General features: G+C 40.7%; 1 protein-coding gene across 1 annotated transcript; it reads right to left on the bottom strand.

Annotated features, from left to right (window-relative positions):
• Positions 1 to 854: 854 nt before the first annotated feature.
• Positions 855 to 19,046, bottom strand: igfn1.3 (immunoglobulin like and fibronectin type III domain containing 1, tandem duplicate 3). The gene is made up of 24 exons (XM_064306721.1): positions 18,869 to 19,046; positions 14,238 to 14,327; positions 13,737 to 13,859; positions 13,284 to 13,423; positions 12,843 to 12,942; positions 12,637 to 12,678; positions 12,198 to 12,243; positions 11,917 to 12,103; positions 10,087 to 10,200; positions 9,637 to 9,811; positions 8,852 to 9,124; positions 7,872 to 8,603; positions 7,328 to 7,452; positions 6,988 to 7,129; positions 6,376 to 6,669; positions 5,751 to 6,050; positions 5,115 to 5,294; positions 4,702 to 4,830; positions 4,011 to 4,319; positions 3,701 to 3,786; positions 3,171 to 3,363; positions 2,646 to 2,942; positions 2,214 to 2,540; positions 855 to 2,054 (listed from the first exon to the last, which is right to left on the bottom strand). Exons 2-24 carry the CDS (start codon positions 14,281 to 14,283, stop codon positions 2,050 to 2,052), a joined length of 4,365 nt encoding a protein of 1,454 aa, XP_064162791.1. The 5' UTR covers positions 14,284 to 14,327; positions 18,869 to 19,046; the 3' UTR covers positions 855 to 2,049.
• Positions 19,047 to 19,074: the final 28 nt, after the last annotated feature.

Genomic DNA, 19,074 nt, shown 5'->3' with positions numbered 1-19,074 from the left:
GTTGCTAGCTATTGTGAATAGAAATGTTTAAGGAAAATTTGAGTGTGTTTGTGAACGTAATTAAAACCAGAGTGTTTTTAAGTAATTTTTTAAGAGTGTTTACGAACTGTATTCTTTGTATTTTGTTGAAATTACATGTTAAAAATGTGTTTATAGCTAGATAAATGTCGAAGTAGTCTAAGCTATGCAGTAAGGTTTCTTTTTATTAAAATGCTACAATTAATGATTAATTTAGTTAGTTGTCAGAAATACAATGTTGCAAAGTCAGTATTGAAGCAAAGCCGATATTTGTTCTTTATTACTGAACTTAATTGTACAGCCGTCAGCTTTATTAAAGCTAGGCTAGCTAGTACCCGGGTAGCAAATTATTTAAAATGGTCTCGTTAATTATTAATTATTATTTTTCAATACACACACAAACACCAAATGGTTTTTTGTCTTTATTATTTGATACTTGTTTCATAGCATTGTTGTGCTTGTGTGCTTCGTGAGTTGAATCACTACTGGAACAAATAATTCGGGTGAACTGTAATAAAAGCACCAGTTCTATGAGCTGGTGAGCACGGCTAAAATTGATTTTGTATTATACTGTTGGCATCTGGCAACCCATGGCAAACTACGGTGGGTGCCACAGACTTTTGAAGGATCTAAATAATCCTTCAGATGACCTAACATGACAGGGTATTTTATTTATGATGATTGCATTTAGTCTTTTTACTTCAAAAAGCATCGTATTCAGGGACACAGGCATGCAGCGTTGATGAATGTAGGCCATGTTGGTGCTGAATAATCAATAATAATAAGTACATTCCCATGTTTTGGCCTCACTATTAAGTACTTGAATAACAAATAACTATAAGCACAACAGAGATTGCCTTTATTACATATTATCACATAATAAATATTATCTGCCTTTCACACTTTTTTCCCACTTTAGTTTTAACTTGCATGTGTCTCACGAAAACGAGAAAACCATTGCATGCAATTAAATGAGGTGTTCCTTATAGTGATAGTGTTTGACATCTATTATTCAAATTAAGACAATGCTCCTCATCTGTAAAACACAATCCAAAGCAAAAAAAAAAAAGTCTGTATTTTTGTATTTTCTCTGTGAAATAGTTGCATACATTAAGCACTCTAAAAAAAAAAAACGGGCCAAATTAAACTGGAAAATAGAACAGCTCATATTATACACTGGGTGGGTATGTTTCAGATATTCTGAATGGTTTCATCTTCCATTCCCATATGATATGCTTGTAGTAGTGTTTACACAATTAAAACATTACTGGAGAATTCCTGTTGCATTTGTGTTGTTGCTACAAGTTCCCTACTGTTTCGGAACCTCAATGGGTTATAAAGATGAGCACTTAACAGCTCAATTTGATGACCATTTTGTCATGCCAAGGGTTTTCTGGAGATCTTGCCTTTCTCACAGTACTTCCTTATTCCTTTCATATAAGGGTTTCACACCATCCAGGATCCATCAATTACAATACGCACATACTCCTTTTAAAGAAAGGACTCTCACCATCCAGGGAGCTATCGGTTACCATACACACATATTCCTTTTAAATAAAAGACTTATCATCCAGGGAGAAAGGGTTCACACCATCCAAGAGACATCATTTAAAATACTTTTTTTTAAAGAAAAGCTTCACATCTTTCAAGGACTAGACTTTCTCTTGCACTTTACAGTTGGTCTTGTCTTAAACTCTTGCACTGGAAATACAGTAGGTCTCCACTTTATTACAGTTTATTTACAAATGTTAAGTGTTCTGTAAATAGTTCCCCTTTGAAACATAAAGTATGAGTACCAAGGGTGAAGATCTCATCTCAAATTTTGGGTGGACAGGGAGACAACAAACGGGGGTGGGGGGTTTGGGTTGGGGTTGGGGGGGGGGGGGGCACTAACAGTACCACTCAATAAAATGATAATTTTAGTAGGTACATACAAGGTACATACAAACACAACAGGAATTTCAGCCCGTATTCAGTAGAAAATAATGTGATGTCAGTGTCCTATGCCTTCATCTTGACAGTTGCGTTGTCTTATTCTGGAAAAAAAATAGAACAATGTAAGGCAGCGTAAATAAAAGACAGAAATCCCATGGTGCTTAGAACTCATTATACCAATGGTTTAAATATACTGATTTTAAAAAAAAACTGAAGTTACTAAGGTGTGGGAGTTTGGGTAGTTAAGAGTGGTAGCCTACCTCTGACGGTGAGCTTGGTGGAGCACTCTGCTCGGCCCAGCGGGTTTTCCGCGATGACTTTGTACTCCCCTGTGTCCTTGGGCCCGACCCTGAGGATGAGCATGGAGCACACGCCGCAGGTGTTGGTGATGTAGTAGTTGGTGTTGGTGTTGAGGCTGACGTTGTCCCTGTACCATGTGACGTGGGGCGCGGGGTCGCCCCGCACGGCACAGCTCATGTAGCACTCGTAGCCTTGGGCCGCGGCGTGCATCTTCAGAGGGATCATGAATTTGGGCGCACTCTCCAAGTTGCAGGTCTTAGATTCCATGGTATTCACTGTGAACTTTTCTAGCCAGAGGAAAACAAAAAATAAAACGTGATTGATTTGGTAAAATTTATAGGTCATCTCACTTAAGTATGACAAGTAGGAAAGAGTATTAAAACTCCACAAACCTTTTTTTCTTGTGACTTCCCAGACTGGCGATTCAGAAGGCTCAGATACGCCCATATCATTCTTAGCATAGATTCGGAAGTAGTATTGTCGTCCTGGCATGATGTTGCAGACAGTGAACTTGTTATTGAAGAGGTGGTCGGCTACAGTGTGCCAGGCCCGTTTGACTGAGTCGCGCTTGGATACCATGTAGTGGAGCCGGTCGTCACGTTTCTCATCTGGAGACGGTGTCCAGGACACTGTGACCGTGCCTGGAACATTCTCGTCAAGCTCCACCGGACCAGGAGGTTTGGGTTCGTCTGAAACCAGGTCAGAAATAAGGCCAACAGAGACACTGTCATCCGGTCGCCTGTGTTTGAACTTTGCTTTGACAGTCCAACAGCAACAGTGCTATTTTAGTTTAAACAGCAGCTACGTTGGATATAGTCGCACAGACTGCGGTCTAGCACTTCTTGACAGTGTTGTATTCCAACCCCAGTAAAATGTTTATGTGATCAATGATCATGCCATAATTTAGCATAGATTACCTGTGACTCGGAGCTCAACACTGAAGGTGTCCTGGCCCACTAGGTTCTTGATTATGATGGTGTAGACGCCTGTATCGGAGCGCTCTGCTGAAGGAATCAGGAGCTGGGATGTGCCTTCAGCGTTGCTAACGGTTGCCCGCTTAGACACTGGTGAGCCGTCCTTCAGCCAGCTGACCTCTGGCCAAGGAGAGGCCTGGAGACCATATAAAAATAATCATCTCTCACAATAACACAGTATTATCATGCAGATATATTCAATCCAAATTGTTGTACCAATTGGAATAATATGTATTTATGTACACCGAACTGGGCAAATATGAATTCACCTACAAATAAAGTTGTTTAAATAGACTTTCTGTTTGCAAAGATTTAGTTAATTTATTTCCTTTGTATTTTGTCTTTTGGATTATCCCTGCTCCCTTTATTTAGAATCTTCCGGAAATGGCAGTTATGTGTCACTTGAGTCACCAACAGAGGGAGAGACGTGTGTCTCAATATAAAGCAAACCTTAGATCCTCTTTGCTTTTTACCTCAAAGTTAATGTTGACTCGTGCAGAGTTTCCAGCTTTCACCACTACAAAACTGTTCATTTTCACATCGGTGAATCTGGGCCGCACTAGGAAAGAGACACAACAGGACAGAACTCAAAACTCAGGACTCATCACAAAAGAACAGGACTCAGAACTCTGGACTTTTCATCGATGGACAGGACTCAAAACACAGAACTTTTTAACTCTTTAAAAATTGTGTGGCGGTGTTAGCCATGACCAGTCCCTTTGATCAAGAAAACGCTGTAGTACCTTGCAGAAAGTGGGACTCAAATGTTTCACCTATACTCACCAGGGGGAGGCATGGCGAGGATGTAGTTATCCAGTTCCTGGGGCTCCCCCTCTCCCCCCTCATTGGTGGCGGTCACCCTGACCCAGTACATGGCCATTGACTTCAGACCTTTTATGGTGAAGCTGGTCATGATAATGGCATTCGTTGTGCAACGATGCCAATCTGGGCTCTCCGCTGGTCTAATCTCCACAAAATAGCCTTTGGCTTCGTCTTGGACTCCCTCGTCTTCATGAGGCTTAGACCAGCCCAGGCACAAGGTGGTGTAGGTGGAGTCCGTCACCTTCAGGTCAATGACTTTACCTGGGGGTTCTGGAAGGAAACGAATGGAATTCATGTGCGTGTCGGTGTTGATCGACAGTACGCTGGCTCCCTTAAATAGTCTTATCTCAGGGGTGTCCGGTCTTATAGGAAAAGGTCCAGTGTGGGTTCAGGTGTTTGTTCTTGCCCATCACTGTGACACCTCTTTCAACTAATTAACTAACTAGTTTAATTCATGGTCATCAATCAATGTACCCTAATAAAAGCCAGCACCCACACCGGCTCTTTTTGGATAAGATTGGACATACCTCCCTGCCTTATCCTGAGAGCTAAATATGTTCTGTGATAGAAAATGTTAAATTGTTAAATTGATAACTAGAATGTTTGACATTGCAGAATGTTGAAGTTGTGCATCATTTTCGTCATTACTTACTCTTGGGGTCTCTGGCAAATACAAAGTCAGAGGGAACGCTTGGTTCACCCGACCCGGAAATGTTTATCGCTGACACGCGGAATTCATACTCCATCCCCTCTATGATGTCTGTCACCGCATGTTTTTTCTCTGAAAGCAAACAGCATGGAATTTGCTTTTGCATTTTGAACTGCTGTCTCACAGCTTCAGTGGTCTGATGCTGGCTGGGATTATCAGATTATAGATCCGACTCTGTGCTGACATTGTAAAACATACATTTCTTATGGCTTTAGGGAAATGGTATTTGAAATATTCAAAACACAACAATTCAAAACAAAATATAATTATAATGTTAAACCGAAGTGACAGTGGAAGACAAGTCCGAATACAAGAGTATTAATAAGATTTTTTGGCATATTGTGAAAAGCTCAGACCTTTAATGGGTTCATCCACCGGGTTGACTTGGCTCCAGATGTTGCTGCCCTTCTTGCGTTTCTCCAGGTTGTAGCCCAAAAGGGCCGTTCCTCCGGTGTTGGTTGGGGCGACCCATTGGAGATTAATACAGTCCTTGAAAGCACTGATCACTTTGGGTGCGGCTGGTGGACCCGGATATGCTAAACGATAACAGAAGATATCTGCTTTAAAAAAATGTCTTTTCCATCCAAATTTATTTTGGTGGCACACAATAACATGAAGCACACCATTTTGGTCATCAAATTTTCATTTTGATCTTAGGTTGGGTGACCCATTGTGAATTTACGTGACTTTAAAGGATGGGTTTGAGGTTAAGACAACTTGTCTGTACATTTATATGCAAATAATTCTATTTGTTTGCATTTTACTTAAAGTGAATAAGGAGCGATACTAGTTAGCACTTTCACTATTTCACTATTTTCGAAATTGCAGAATACCTTGTGCAACTGTTTTGTCCTATCACTAGATCATTAAAGTTTTGTAATTGTTGAAATAGCCTTCAGACATTCACACTCAAACTATCCAGTCCAAGACAGGTCAATGTTTGTACATGGGTGCGCTTGGTTGGGAAACAAGACTGCCAATGCAAGCCCCACCTTTAGTTCCAGCCTGTACGTCTTCAGTCTCCATCGTCTCGCTCACGCCCTCTGCCGTGATGGCTCTGATGCGGTAGCAGTACTTCCTGCCGTGGTCCACATCTGTGTCTTTGTAAATGGGGGGGTCTCCAGGGATGTCCCCGATCTTCTTCCAGGTGTTTCGCCCCACCTGCTGACGCTCCAGGTTGTAATTAATCACCGGAGAACCACCGCTGTCCTTCGGAGGCCTCCACTTGAACTCAATGCAGTTGGCGGAGCTCTCTATAACATCCAGTGGGCCTTGCGGTGGGGTTGGCTTGTCTGCAAAAAATAGAAAAGAAAAGCGGTGTTGTCTCGATGTCTGCTGAGTGCAAAGCTGTTCATTTAGGGAAATACAGTTTTATAATGATGTTTTTATTTAACTTTATTCCCTCTATCCTTTTTTTAACCCCAACCCTGATTGTATGGCACAACAGGTAGATGTAAAAGACTCTGACAATCTGATGGCACAATAGCACATGCATCAATGTTAGCTTTGTTTTCATATTTTTATCTAAAAATGTATCTATTTACTACCTTTGTATGTCAATGAGGTTTTCTGTGCGCATAATCCTGTAAGTTGTAGTTCTGCAGCATTTGAGCTTACCAAGCACAGTGAGCATGGTTTTGGCCTCGATGGTGCCAAACTCGTTCTTGATTTTGATCTTGACCTCTCCACTGATTTTGCGCTGGCACTTGCTAAGAAGCAGCCGACTCTGCTCGGACGTTATTTCAACCTTTATGTTTCCGCCATCCAGCTGCTCCTCGTCCTCCAGGTACCACTGGACCTTCATTGGGTCGCGGCCCACAAAGGTCATCTTGAAGGTCGCTTTCTCACCAGCTCTCACGACAACAGGCTTTGAAAATTCAGCCAGGGCATCGGCATCAAACCTGGGAGGATCTAGAATGGAAATTGGCATTAAGCATAACATGATTTTAAAAACTTTTATCTGACCTTCCACTGTCATTAGCAATATAGTAATTGTTGAATTATTTCTAAATTTCATGAAGCATTCCTGATACTTTGTTGAGAATCCCTGAAAATTAATTAATGAACTAATAAATATTTTCCATGCCCTCATTATATTAAATATGACAAGTATGGCATCTAATCCTTTAGGTAATTATCCTTTTGAACATTATTGTTAGTTTTTGGGTGATGTATTAAATGAGTAAATGGTCTATGCTGCCTGGCAGTTGTCATAGTAGCTATTCTCACCTTCCACGACGAGCATCGCTTCTGTTTTACGCCCATCTGCCTCAAAGCGGTATTTGCCTGCGTGACTTTCCTGGCATTTAAGTATTTTCAGTTTCTGGTAGGCCCCATCTTTCGATATTGTCAGTTCGTCGGTGGAGGACAGCTGTTCAAGGTCACAGAAACAAAGCAAGTTGGTTACTGGGGTATGTTCATTCTTCAGAACCTTTGCTGGGAACAGTGATTTCCATGTGCGGAATGTAAATCAGGCTACGTGCCACACGGAACGGTTGTGTCCCGCATGTTAAATCGGCGAGGGTGATTCGCTAACGAAATTAGGCTTTTGCGCGCTGTGAACCCCCACCTTTTTTCCATCTTTGTACCAGGTGCCTTCACAGTTCTCGCTGCTGAGCTTACAGACCATTTCTGCCGACTCGCCCAGAATAGCACTGATGTCCTCAAGGCCGCTGGTGAAGTGCACTCCAGGATCTGAAATGCAGGACAGGTGTGCAGTGCCGGTGGCAGTATGCCTGATAAGAAGGCCAACTCGACCGAAATCAAGCCAGCTAATCGAACCTGTTAAATATTACTCAAAACAAAAATCTTTTTTTTGTTTTGTGTAATATTAAATATTGCCATGGATAATATTTAATATTACAATCAATGAAATAAGATTAATGCTCTAAAGGTGCCAGTTACTCTGTTCCACCAAACTTACTAATATCCTTCAAGCCATTTTTGATTTTTACTTTTTTATTAAAGGCATTTAATAATGGTTTATAAGATGCAGTATATTGAATATGCAAATAACAACAAAGTATCTGATACTTGCTAATATAACCGTAAAAAGTGTATAACTATCATAGCAGCACATTGCCAAAAAAAAAAAACCCTGTATTATTTCTTACCTATGATTGTATCTGGAACGAGTGGACCAGATCTTACACGCTTTTTACGCTGGCCTCCTTCAGCATCTGCAGCAGGCCCATCTTCAACCGGAACATCTTTTACTTGACCATCTTTCACTGGGACATCTTTAGTGGGTGCACCACCAGCAGGACCTTCTTTCGCAGGAACTTTCCCAACAGATTCAGCCGGTGCAGCTTTTCCAGGAGCAGCCGCTGCAGAATCGGATTTCCCGGGAGCAGCCTTAACAGGATCAGCTTGCCCAGGAGTAGCCTGAACAGGATCAGCTTTCCCAGGAGCAGTATCAACAGGAGCAACATTCCCGGAATTACCCTCAACAGGAGCAACATTCCCGGAATTACCCTCAACAGGAGCAACATTCCCAGAAACAGCCTCGGCAGGAACAGCTTTCCCAGGAGGAGCAGCGTCAGCAGGAACAGCTTTCCCAGGAGCAGCCACAGCAGGAGCAGCTTTCCCAGGACCATTTACCCCAAAGCCATTTTGTTCAGAAACCATCTTGGTACCGTCACCTTTTCCTCCCTTGTCCGTCTCCTTAGCTGAAGCCTCGGCCTTCTCCTTCTCCTCTTTAGCTCTTTTTGCCATCAGCTCCTCCCTCTCCGTCTGCAGTTTGGCCTGCTGCTCCTGTGCGATTTTCGCGAGGTCAGCCCCCGACCCTCCGGCCTGGGTCGTTTTCCGAACTTTCTTTTTGCCGCGCAGATTAGGATCCTTGTCAGCTTTGCCGCCAAAGACATGAGAGGTGTTAAGAGTCATCATATCAGCACATGGGATATCACTCAGTGAACTAATGACAGTGCATCTCAGATACAATTTTCCAATGCCTTTATGATCAATCCACAGACATTAGTGGGTTATATGTGACAGTCAAAATAAGTGACCTGGAAAGCAAAAACACTCTGATCTCTATAATTAATATTTAGCCAAACTGTTCATTGTTTCAGAGTTTTTTTGAATGTTGACTCACCTTCTACTATAAGCCAAGCGTTGCAGGATTTAAGTCCAGCCACAGCTGCGTAGATCCCACCGTCTAGGGGCATGCAGTCCTTCACCACCAGCTTGTGGATGAGCTTGTCCTCAGACACTGTGATGTCAAACTTGTCCCCTTGTTCCAGGGGTGCATTCTTGCCCATCCACAACATTTTGGGGAAGGGGTGGGACAGGACGCACTCAAAGACAGCGTCCTCTCTCTCCATGGCCTTAACCTCCTGAATCTTGACAATGAAATCAACTTTGGGTACTGGAGAAAGGGGAGACATGGTGGGTTATATTAAATTTATTTGAGCATTGATTATTTTCCAGCAACAACTGTACAGAGGGCTTTACAATGAATGCCTCTTATTCACCCATTCACACTCAGACTCACAGACCAATGGCAATCAAGGCAACCATGCAAGGCGCAAACCAGCACGCTGGGGGCACTGGAGAGTTAGGTGTCTTGTTCAAGGACACTGTGACACATTCAAAAGACCAGGGAACAAACCAACAGCCTCCCAGTTGCCAGACGATCGCTCTACATCCTGAGCTACTGTTGCCCATGTATAGCAATAGGACAAGTCTTTGTTTTGTTTTTTTTGTGGATTCACTCAAAGAAATTCTTTTAATGATCCTCCATGCAGCTGGAGTTCTGTGTTGAGATATAGCAAAACATTTTTTCTAGTCTGCCCGAAATAAAGGCGAATGCTATCTGTAGCATAGTTGTGATTCTTGATGATATCTAATGGAAATGATCAGATTTAACTCAGGTCTTACCTTTGAAGTCTGTCGAGAACACATTAACACCCTCAACATCCACCTGGTACATTCCAGCATCCTCAGGCAGCAGATCGTTCACTGTGAAGATGTACTTTTTTCCAACTCGCTTCAGACTGTGTTTCACGCCTGCTTCATCTGTGTCATCAATGCCGAAAGGCACCATCACACCATCCTGCAGAAACAGAAAAAGTGCTCACTTCCACCCTACAGAAACAGGAATAGTGCTCACTTCCATCCTACAGAAACAGAGAAAGTGCTCACTTCTTCACTACCGTTCTTCTTTTTTTTAGCTGAAGAAAATTGATTTGTTGTTTATTGTTTTTATGGTCTTCAGGATTTTTACCATTATCTGAAAAATGAAGTCAGCCAGTTTTCTCATCACTTTCTGTCAATTGCAGAACTTTCTGGACACAGAAGGTGTGTCTAGTCTGTCATACCCGGTCTCACCTTATAGAGGTAAATCTTGCTGTTGGGGTCATTGAGATCGATGTCAATTTCAAACTGTGCGACGCCACTCCCTTTAACTTCAATATGCTTCAGGTTACTCAGTCGTTTAACAAACTGGCAAGTGGGAAGTGTGAGAAAGGGATGAAAGGAAGAGTCAGAGGTCACAGAAGTCAGTCATGGCGATAATAAGGGAAATTTATGTTTTAAATTTGCACAATAATGTGCAGTGTTATGACTGAACATTCATATGGGTTTGGGCATATACAGTGCCATGAAAACATATTTGTCCCCTTTCTGACTTCCTCAGTTATTGCATATTTTTCACTCTGAATGGTTTTGGTCCTTTAGACAAAAAAGGGGAACCTAAGTAAGCACAAATCAAATTATTATTTGATTTATTTAATGAAAAACATAATCAAACACTCATATCACCCATGTGAAAAAGTAATGTCCCTTTAGCAGCAGTAACTGCAAATAGAATTTGGTGTACGTTTTTCATGCAGCTGTGGAGGAATTTTACCTCACTCTTCTTTGCGTAACTGCTTTAATTTAGATAAATTGGTAGGCTTTCAAGCATGAACTGCTCGTTTCAGGTCCTGCCACAGCACCTGTATTGAGTTCAAGTCAGGGCTTTGACCAAGTCAAGGCCACACACAACTTTAATTTAGTTTCTTTTCAGCCGTTCAGATGCGTGGACTTGCTTATGTGTTATGGATCATTGTCTTGCTGCATAACCCAGTTATACTTCAGCGTCAGCTCACGGACAGATGACCGGACATTCTTCTTAATTTTCTGGTGCAGAGCAGAACTCGCGGTTCCTTCAATAATGGCGAGTCGTCCATGTCCCGAGTCAGCAAAGCCTCCCCTGACCACCACACTACCATCACCATGTTTGACTTTTGGTATGATGTTGACTGTTGGTATAATGCATAAAACATGATCAAAAAAAGCTTGAGGATTATCCAGATGATTTTTTTTTTTGAAATGTGAGAGACAAGCACCGATCTTTCTCTTGGTTAGCAGTGGTTTTCGCTTTGCTACTTTCCCATGAATTCCATTTTTGCCTAGTTGCTTTCTGATTGTGGAGTCGTAGCTGAAGGTAGAGAGGCCTGCTGTTCTTTGGATGTTCTTCTGGGATCTTTTGTGATATCCTGGATGAATTGTTGCCGCATCCTTGGAGAAATTTTGTCAGGCTAGCCACTCCTGGGAAGCTTTACCTCCATTCCAAGATTTCGTCATTTGAAGATAATGGCTCTCACTGTGGTTGAGTGGAGTCCCAGAACCTTAGAAATAGCATTTAACTCTTTCCAGACAGCTATATTTCAACAAATTTTTTCTCATCTCTTCTGGAATTTCCCTTGATTGTGGCATAGTGTGCTTGTAGAAACTTTGTGGTGACTACTTCACTCTGATGGTAAGGTTCAATATGAGTGAGGTTTAGATTTAGATGCAATGAAGCCTATGTTCAATTAGGTGATTTTTTTAGATCAATTAAATGTGGTTAATTTGTTGATTGAGTAACTAAGGGGGCAATCACTTTTTCACATGGGTGATATGGGTGTTTTATAACTTTTTTCATTAAATAAATGAAATAATAATTTAAATGTGATTTGTGTTTACTCAGGTTCCCTTTGTATAAGATAACATTTTGTCTAAAGATCTTAAACCATTCAGTGTGACAAATATGCAATAATAGAGCAAATCTGGAAGGGAGAAAATAATTTTTCATGAGACTGTAAGTGGAAATATAAGGGAAACACCACGTAAATACAAAAACAATAATAATAACAATCATAAAAACAACAATAATAAAAGCAATATTAACAATACCACTGCTTGTTCCTCTTCTCTCTCTTTTTTAATTTCATTCAGTTTTTTGAGCATCCAGCGGAAGTCAGTGACCCCATATTCACGACAGATTTTTTCGTAATCTTTCTTGTCCACACTCAGCAACAGTTCCCAAAACTTTGGATCTACTTCCCCGTCCTGTTTTTCTTCTGGTTTAGGACGTTCAGTACTAGATAAAATTCATATGTTTATGGGTGAATCTACCTCGTAAAGTACATAATTCATAATTAAAGATGAAATTATTGCAACCCATTGAGTCTTACCGTGTTTTCAGCAGTTTCTTCATATCCATTGGATTCTCTCTCAGGGCTAAAAGCAGTAATTAAATTAATGTGTAAATTGAAGAACTGTTAATGCATGCTCGTCTTCATACATGTCTCCCCTGAAACATTTCAAGACTCTAATTATATGTCAGCAGTACTTATGGTTATGGCGACTGTCAAGATTATGGTTTTCAAAACAAAAAATTAAATGACTATTCCCACACGATGCTGCACTTGCATAACTTTGCATACTCAAGCCTGACAGGTACCACACGGTCAATTTTAGCAATATTACAATAATATTTAACAATGTAGCTAGGTAACTGCTATGAAATTAATAGTTGTGGATGGTGCCTGCTAAGAACTGTCATTAATGATTGTGTCTACTATAATTGAGAGCTGTCAAAGGGTTCACATGTATAGATGACACAGGTCATACCTGTTCTTGACTCTTGCAATGCCTTGCTCTTCTTGAATCCAACTGTGAAATAGTAATGAAGATTTTAGATTTTAATTAATTGTGGCCGCCCAATTATGGCAAGGAACTTTATTACCCCTGCACATTTGTTAAGGCATTAATATTATGCTATTACACCCACTCATGTGTTAAGGCATTGTTATTGTCTGAACTTCGAGTTTTCTCACCTTCAATTACATTGAGTGTGCAGGTGACCACGGCCCTTCCAAACTCATTTGCAGCATAGCATTTATAAGTATCTGCTTGGTCTGTAGAGACATCGGGCATCTATTGAAACATTGAAGAAGTCATTATAATTTAATTAAAGTGAGTTTCAAAAAGAAAAAAAATGGCACTTTTTAACCCTTTGAAGAGTAGATCTTTGGAATGTTTTAAAAACTACAAGTCAGTGCGCTCAGGAACTCCATCGCTTTCAATTACCAGTAGTGACTGTTACATTCGCACTAAAAAAGTTTAGTTAATAACTTTCTAATCACACTCGCTTTCTAATCACACTTTAAAGGGTTAATAGTAGTACGACGCGTTAAACGAGGCCTCATTCTCTAGACTCAACGCAGCGAGTTTCCACTAAGTTATTAACGTTGCGTTGTGTTGTAAAACCGACTCACCTGCAGTGTGTGCTGATGGGACGCAGAGTCATACTGTATTTGGTATCTTGTTGAATCTGAGGTGTCGCCGTTGTTTCGTTCCCATGTTACAGTTGGCTCTGGTTCTCCGGTCACAATGGCCCTGAAGATGGCTAATTTTCCTGCAAGACGATGCACTTAGTTTGGAAGGGGTTGTATGTGGATGTGCATTGCCTAAGGTTACCTGAAAGTCATTTATTAATGTTTACAGCTGCTTATTGCCACTGTATTTCATATATTTTAACACTTAATATTTTGATTTTGATTAGATATTGATGACATTATACGTACAGTACTTTTAGAGGTATATTTATTGCAGTTAGCCAGTGAAAGTTTTTGTTTTTCTGATGTAAGGATATCCCTATGTATACTTTGGCTTTTCTTAAGGGAGTTGTTCACGGAAATGGCAGTTTATAAAATGAATTGAAACCATACCCTCCTGAATAGTCAAGGCGATGGGTTTGCGGGTGAAGTCCGGGGTACTTTTTCCTTCTGGAAGCTCCTCCACAAACTGTGTGATCATGACACCCGGAACTTTGGATCTTTTCCGGATCATCACTTAAAGCAAGAGTCGAATTTTGTTATTCCAGTAGAACCTGTACATCAACTACATGCAACAAGCTTGCTACCAGAGCCAGGACCCCCCAGAAGGGGGAGTCTTGTTCCTTTTAACAAGTTTTTTTTAAAGTAATATATATATATATATATATATATATATATATATATATATATATTTATTTATTTATTTATTTATTTATTTTTCTAAATTCTATGTCAGTGTTCTAGAACACCTTTGCTCACAATTACCAGCAGTGATCGTTACATCAGCATTAGAATGCTCAGTTGATAACATTCTAATCACATACTTGTGCTCTCACACCTTCAAGGGTTAAAGCATCAACGGCAGAAGGAGACAAGCTGGAGGGCTGTGCTTACCCTGCCCATCAGCAGTGTATTCTGTCACTTTAGTTTTCGTCCACATCTTGGTATCTTAATAAAGGTTGAAGAACTATTAGGCCTCTCCGCCTGGAAAGAAGGAAGGATTCAAAGAGATGGAGCAATGGGGTTTAGGTTTTTCAGCTGAACATCCACAGTGCCATAGCCAAAAGTGTTGAAAACCATGATGTTAAATTATAATTCTGTGCTTTATGTATTTAGTCCATTATGCCTGCGGCTCAGAGCAGGCTTTTTTAAAAAAACTAAAATTAGATGACACATTTTTTTTAGCCATTTACTAAGCGTTACTGGCACTGTACCTAGTAATTGTCTTGTGAAATTAACCTAGTAATTTAGTTTGCTGTGATATTTTTCTCCACCATGTTTTACTCAGGGAAAGTATTTTCTTGAGGTCTTGAAGCATGCAAATGAAGGATTAAAATATCAAGATTAAATTAACGATTCAAGTAATATGGAGAAAACAAATGACAATGCTGAAGGGGAAATTGCAAGACCTCATTTGAAGAGTTTCAAATGGGAATCCAGCAAAGGGCCAGGAGTTGTGTAATAATGGGGAAACACCATCTGGCCATGGAAAAATCTACCATACGCAGCTAGTCACAGTCAACGGGTGGTGTCATATATCTGTTGCCCCCCCCCCCCCCCCTCCCCCCCCACTCCTCGATTGAGGCAATATGTCTGCACAGGAATTTGATGTTGACATGCTTTGAGTAAACTCCGTACTTGTTGAGTTCTCCACTAAATCGTCACACGGAGAAAGGAAAGTGTGTGAACGCCTTGGGAGCATTATTGGAAAGGAAGCCCGTCACAGACATTAGGAAATATTTTTTCACACAGAGAGTGGTCAATGTGTGGAATAGCTTGCCTGGACATGTAGTGGAGGCAGAAACACTCGGGGTATTCAAGGCCCGGCTTGATACAGTGTTAGATACTATTAAGCTTTTAGGTAAACTAAGCATTAAGTACAGTTTAGTGGTAGGAATAGACGAACAGTGTTGGGCTGAATGGCCTGTTCTTGTCTTACGTTATGTTATGTTATGTTAAACCACACATGAAGAAAATGTCTCTTCTCTGGAGGGTTTCATGTGCTGATGAAGAAGCTCTTTGTGCGAATCCACCCAGTCTAATTACAGATGCAGTTCTCGGAGGAAAAACAGAAATACAAACTGCTGGCTCTACGTGGTGAAGCCCATTATTCTTTACTTTTCCTATTTAAATTGCATAAAGTTCTAGTTTTTTCAGCAGATATTTCCAGTGAAATGAAAAATGAAATATATGATGTATCTTAATTTATGTGTGTATGCGGGTTGGCCTGCATGTGTGTGTGTCAAAGCAAAACACACACGCACACACACACACACACGTATATATATATAAAATATGCATGTTTTGCTTTGAGTACTTCAATATGCTAACAGAAAATTGCTCAGTGCGACTGAGTATGCACTCCTTTATATCACAAACTGTCCATCTTCTTATTTACTTCTACATATATTTAACCTGCGGGAGACCCTCTGACCAATGAAGATATATTAGGATTTTGACATACATTTCATCCGGGGTAACTCTAAACGGATGGCAAGTGTAGGCATCCTGTGTAGCGCAGGACCTTAGCACGCACTTTGCAGTTGTAGCCAGTGACCTCGGCTCCTGGGATAGGTCAAGAAGCCCGTGAGGGAATCCATCACAGTGCTGTCCAGCCGCCGAGAAGTAAATCACCGGTCGCCCCGCTGTAGCGAGCTCGATTCAAACGCTGCTTAAAATAGCCGTTCCGAGCAACGTCCCCTTTCTCTGTTAACGCGCATCTACATATGAAAGATGGGCATGTATCCAGAATAAGTCTTGCTACTATGTGCCAGAATTGAAGTGCATTCATTTTCTTAAAGAGCCAAATGTTGAATAGTCTTGAAGGTGTCATTACTTGGACACAGACATTAAAGATTGTGGCACCCTCAATATGACAGCCCGCTGTCACACAGAACAGTTTTTCATCGTAAACACAGCTCCTCTCTGTGGTTTATATTCAGTCACAGCCTAGTGGTCGGGTGGTCTTTCCATAAATCCCCCGCCACCATATCGACTCTCCTCAACTCCTGTCAGTTTAACTAGCTGCTTCATGCTTACCTGATAGCAGTTTCTCATATGTCATGAGAAAAACCAAATGGTACTAAACAGTGATTACGAGTGTGTGACCGCAAGGTCCTGGCAGAAATGACCACTGGCTACAGATACTGCTGTTCAAATGGCTGGAATATTTAGCTATTTTCTTTTGAAATATTAAAACAAAATGTGAAATCCCCCTGGAATCATACATATAAAACTCAAGCCACGTTCAGGAAAGTGTTGCATAACATGAGCGCATCACCAATATACAGAGTCACACCGGTATCTCAAAATGTATTCATTCATTAAATGCTTCTGATAATTAAATTCTGCAGTGTGGAGTGCTGAAATTATTATTGGTTAAGTGTCTTTTGATAAATTTCTGATTTATGACTATAGTATCAATATTATTAGTATTTAAATATACGATGATATATAGGACAATACACATATACAGTGCAGTTTATTATTATTATTATTATTATTATTATTATTATTATTATTATTATTATTATTATTATAACTTTCATATTCCAAAATCAGCAGTAGCAGCATTGTGTTATCAAGCAGTTAGCATTAAAAAAGTTTTAAATTTCCAGTTAAGGGAATGCATCCCATTTGTGTGGCTCCCCCTTCCTGTGTGGAAACGCAAATGTTCTCTCCCTTATACAGGAGTAGAGGGTGGGACTTTACAAGGTTGTTTAGGAATGCAGTACTTCCCCCCCACCCCCCCACCCCCCGCATAATAACATTGGGTTTGGAGGTGAATATAAAAGATCACCCTACGCTCTGGAAGCTGGCGTGGAGTTTTACACACACACACACAAGTCTGCATTTGTAGAATGTTAATGGGGGGATAGTTATGGTTTCCGCAGTGCGCTTAACAAAACCAAAGATGACGTTAAAAAAAAACCCCCTCTGGGTTTTTATTAGTGAACTGTTTTTATGCGTGTGGGGACTGTCTGCCTGACTGGCTCGTTTCAAACCGCGAGAGTCCGGGCCGGTGACAGAGTGACAGGGTGACAGGGTGATGTATGAGTGAGTGAGGTCCGACAAGTGGCTCCGAAATGACCAGAGGGGTCTCGCCCTCTGTGTAGGCGCTCGGTCTCTTCTGACCTCCTGGAGATATTTCGGTGACTTTTTATTGTCAGACATAATTTTAAAGTGACATAAGGACGTATAGGGTTACCTCTGACGCAATTATATTTAAAAAAAAATATATATATATATATATATATTTCAGCCGGATTGGGCACATGGATTTCTAAAGCACAGCGCTAACAGGCCTGTCTAAAAGCTTGCGATGTGTGTTTCGTGAAATGTAGAACTACGGAGGATTTTCTCATTAATTTAAAATTGTATATTCCTGCCGAACCATACCATCTATCGCTCAGTTACATTTTTATTTATTCAGAGTAATTAATTAATTTTCCATTGTCCTTCTGTATCTCAGTATAAATGATTTAGTCCACATACTGACAAATGAGTGTTAATCTGACAACTACAACGACCTGTTGCAGTTTCTCCATTTCTTTTCAATGAAAATACAGTAACTGACGTGTGTATGTGTGTGTGTACATGTTTTTGAGTTTGTGTGTAATTGTGTGTACATGTAGGAGACTATTGGAGACTAGTGTCATTGGACTAGCTGAATAGTTTCCTATCTATATATTGTCACTTTTTACACAGGTGCATTTGCATGTAAATCACTTTTGTTTTTACAAAAAAAACGAAGACTGATACCTGTGTCATTAAAAAAGCATAGTGATGTCATGCATGTTTTGGACAGTGACCATGGTCCTCTTGTTGATCATGCTTATTGAGTTTTTTTGCACAAGCATTTCCAGCATGTAGCACTGTGAACACATAGTAATAAAAACAAGTCAACTTGGACTAAGGAAAGTAGAGGCACTGAAACCTAATACCGCTGTGTTAGATCTCTCATCTCTCTCTCTCTCTCTCTCGCTCTCTCTCTCTCTCTCTCTTTATTTTTTTAGGGGGTATCTTTTTCATATTTTTTTTGGTAAGACTTTGTCTCTATATTGTTGAGATTTAACAGCGCTTCTTTAGACCATTAGACCATTCAGTCTCCATTGTTATGCTAATGCGCACTCCGGGTGCACAGCACCCGGTTTTGTCAAAATTAGTTAATATCATGCGTGTATGTACACAAGGACATTTTATTGCCCATTCATAAAGGACCATAACGCTTCCTATTCTATGCTGTAAATATGTACAGAGGCACATTTACACTGACTCTGAATGCATTCCATTCCATTTTTTTTACTGCATATTTTAATCTAAAATATATCCAAACACGTAAATGCTACGCATTTAATTTCCGCATTCTGGAGCCGAGTCCTACAGGTAGGACATTGCACAGGGTTTGCTTCGTAAATTTTCGAGCACTGACGCCTCCTTTTAGTTCAGCCGGATGGAGGAATTAGGAATACGATTAGGAATATAGCTCTTGTGTGATTGCGGAGCTGGTGTAGATGGAGACCTACCTGGTCGTAGACCCCAGTGTTAACAGCTTGGCTCCTGTCCTTCAGTCTTGCTATTAGATCTGATATTGGAGTATCACCATGTAGTTATGGGAGGCAGTAAAAAGCCCTTTTCACTGCGTGGAGTTTCACCCCTTGCTAGTCTCTTGGTGTTCAAAGGCAGTGAATGCCAAAGTTAGCCTTGATGCCTTGTATTTGGGGGGGGGGGG

Source organism: Anguilla rostrata, chromosome 13, assembly GCF_018555375.3.
Source record: "Anguilla rostrata isolate EN2019 chromosome 13, ASM1855537v3, whole genome shotgun sequence".
In the NCBI taxonomy this organism is placed as follows: domain Eukaryota; kingdom Metazoa; phylum Chordata; class Actinopteri; order Anguilliformes; family Anguillidae; genus Anguilla; species Anguilla rostrata.
The sequence above is the reverse complement of the archived record's forward strand: the minus strand, read 5'-3'. Positions and strand labels throughout refer to the sequence as shown.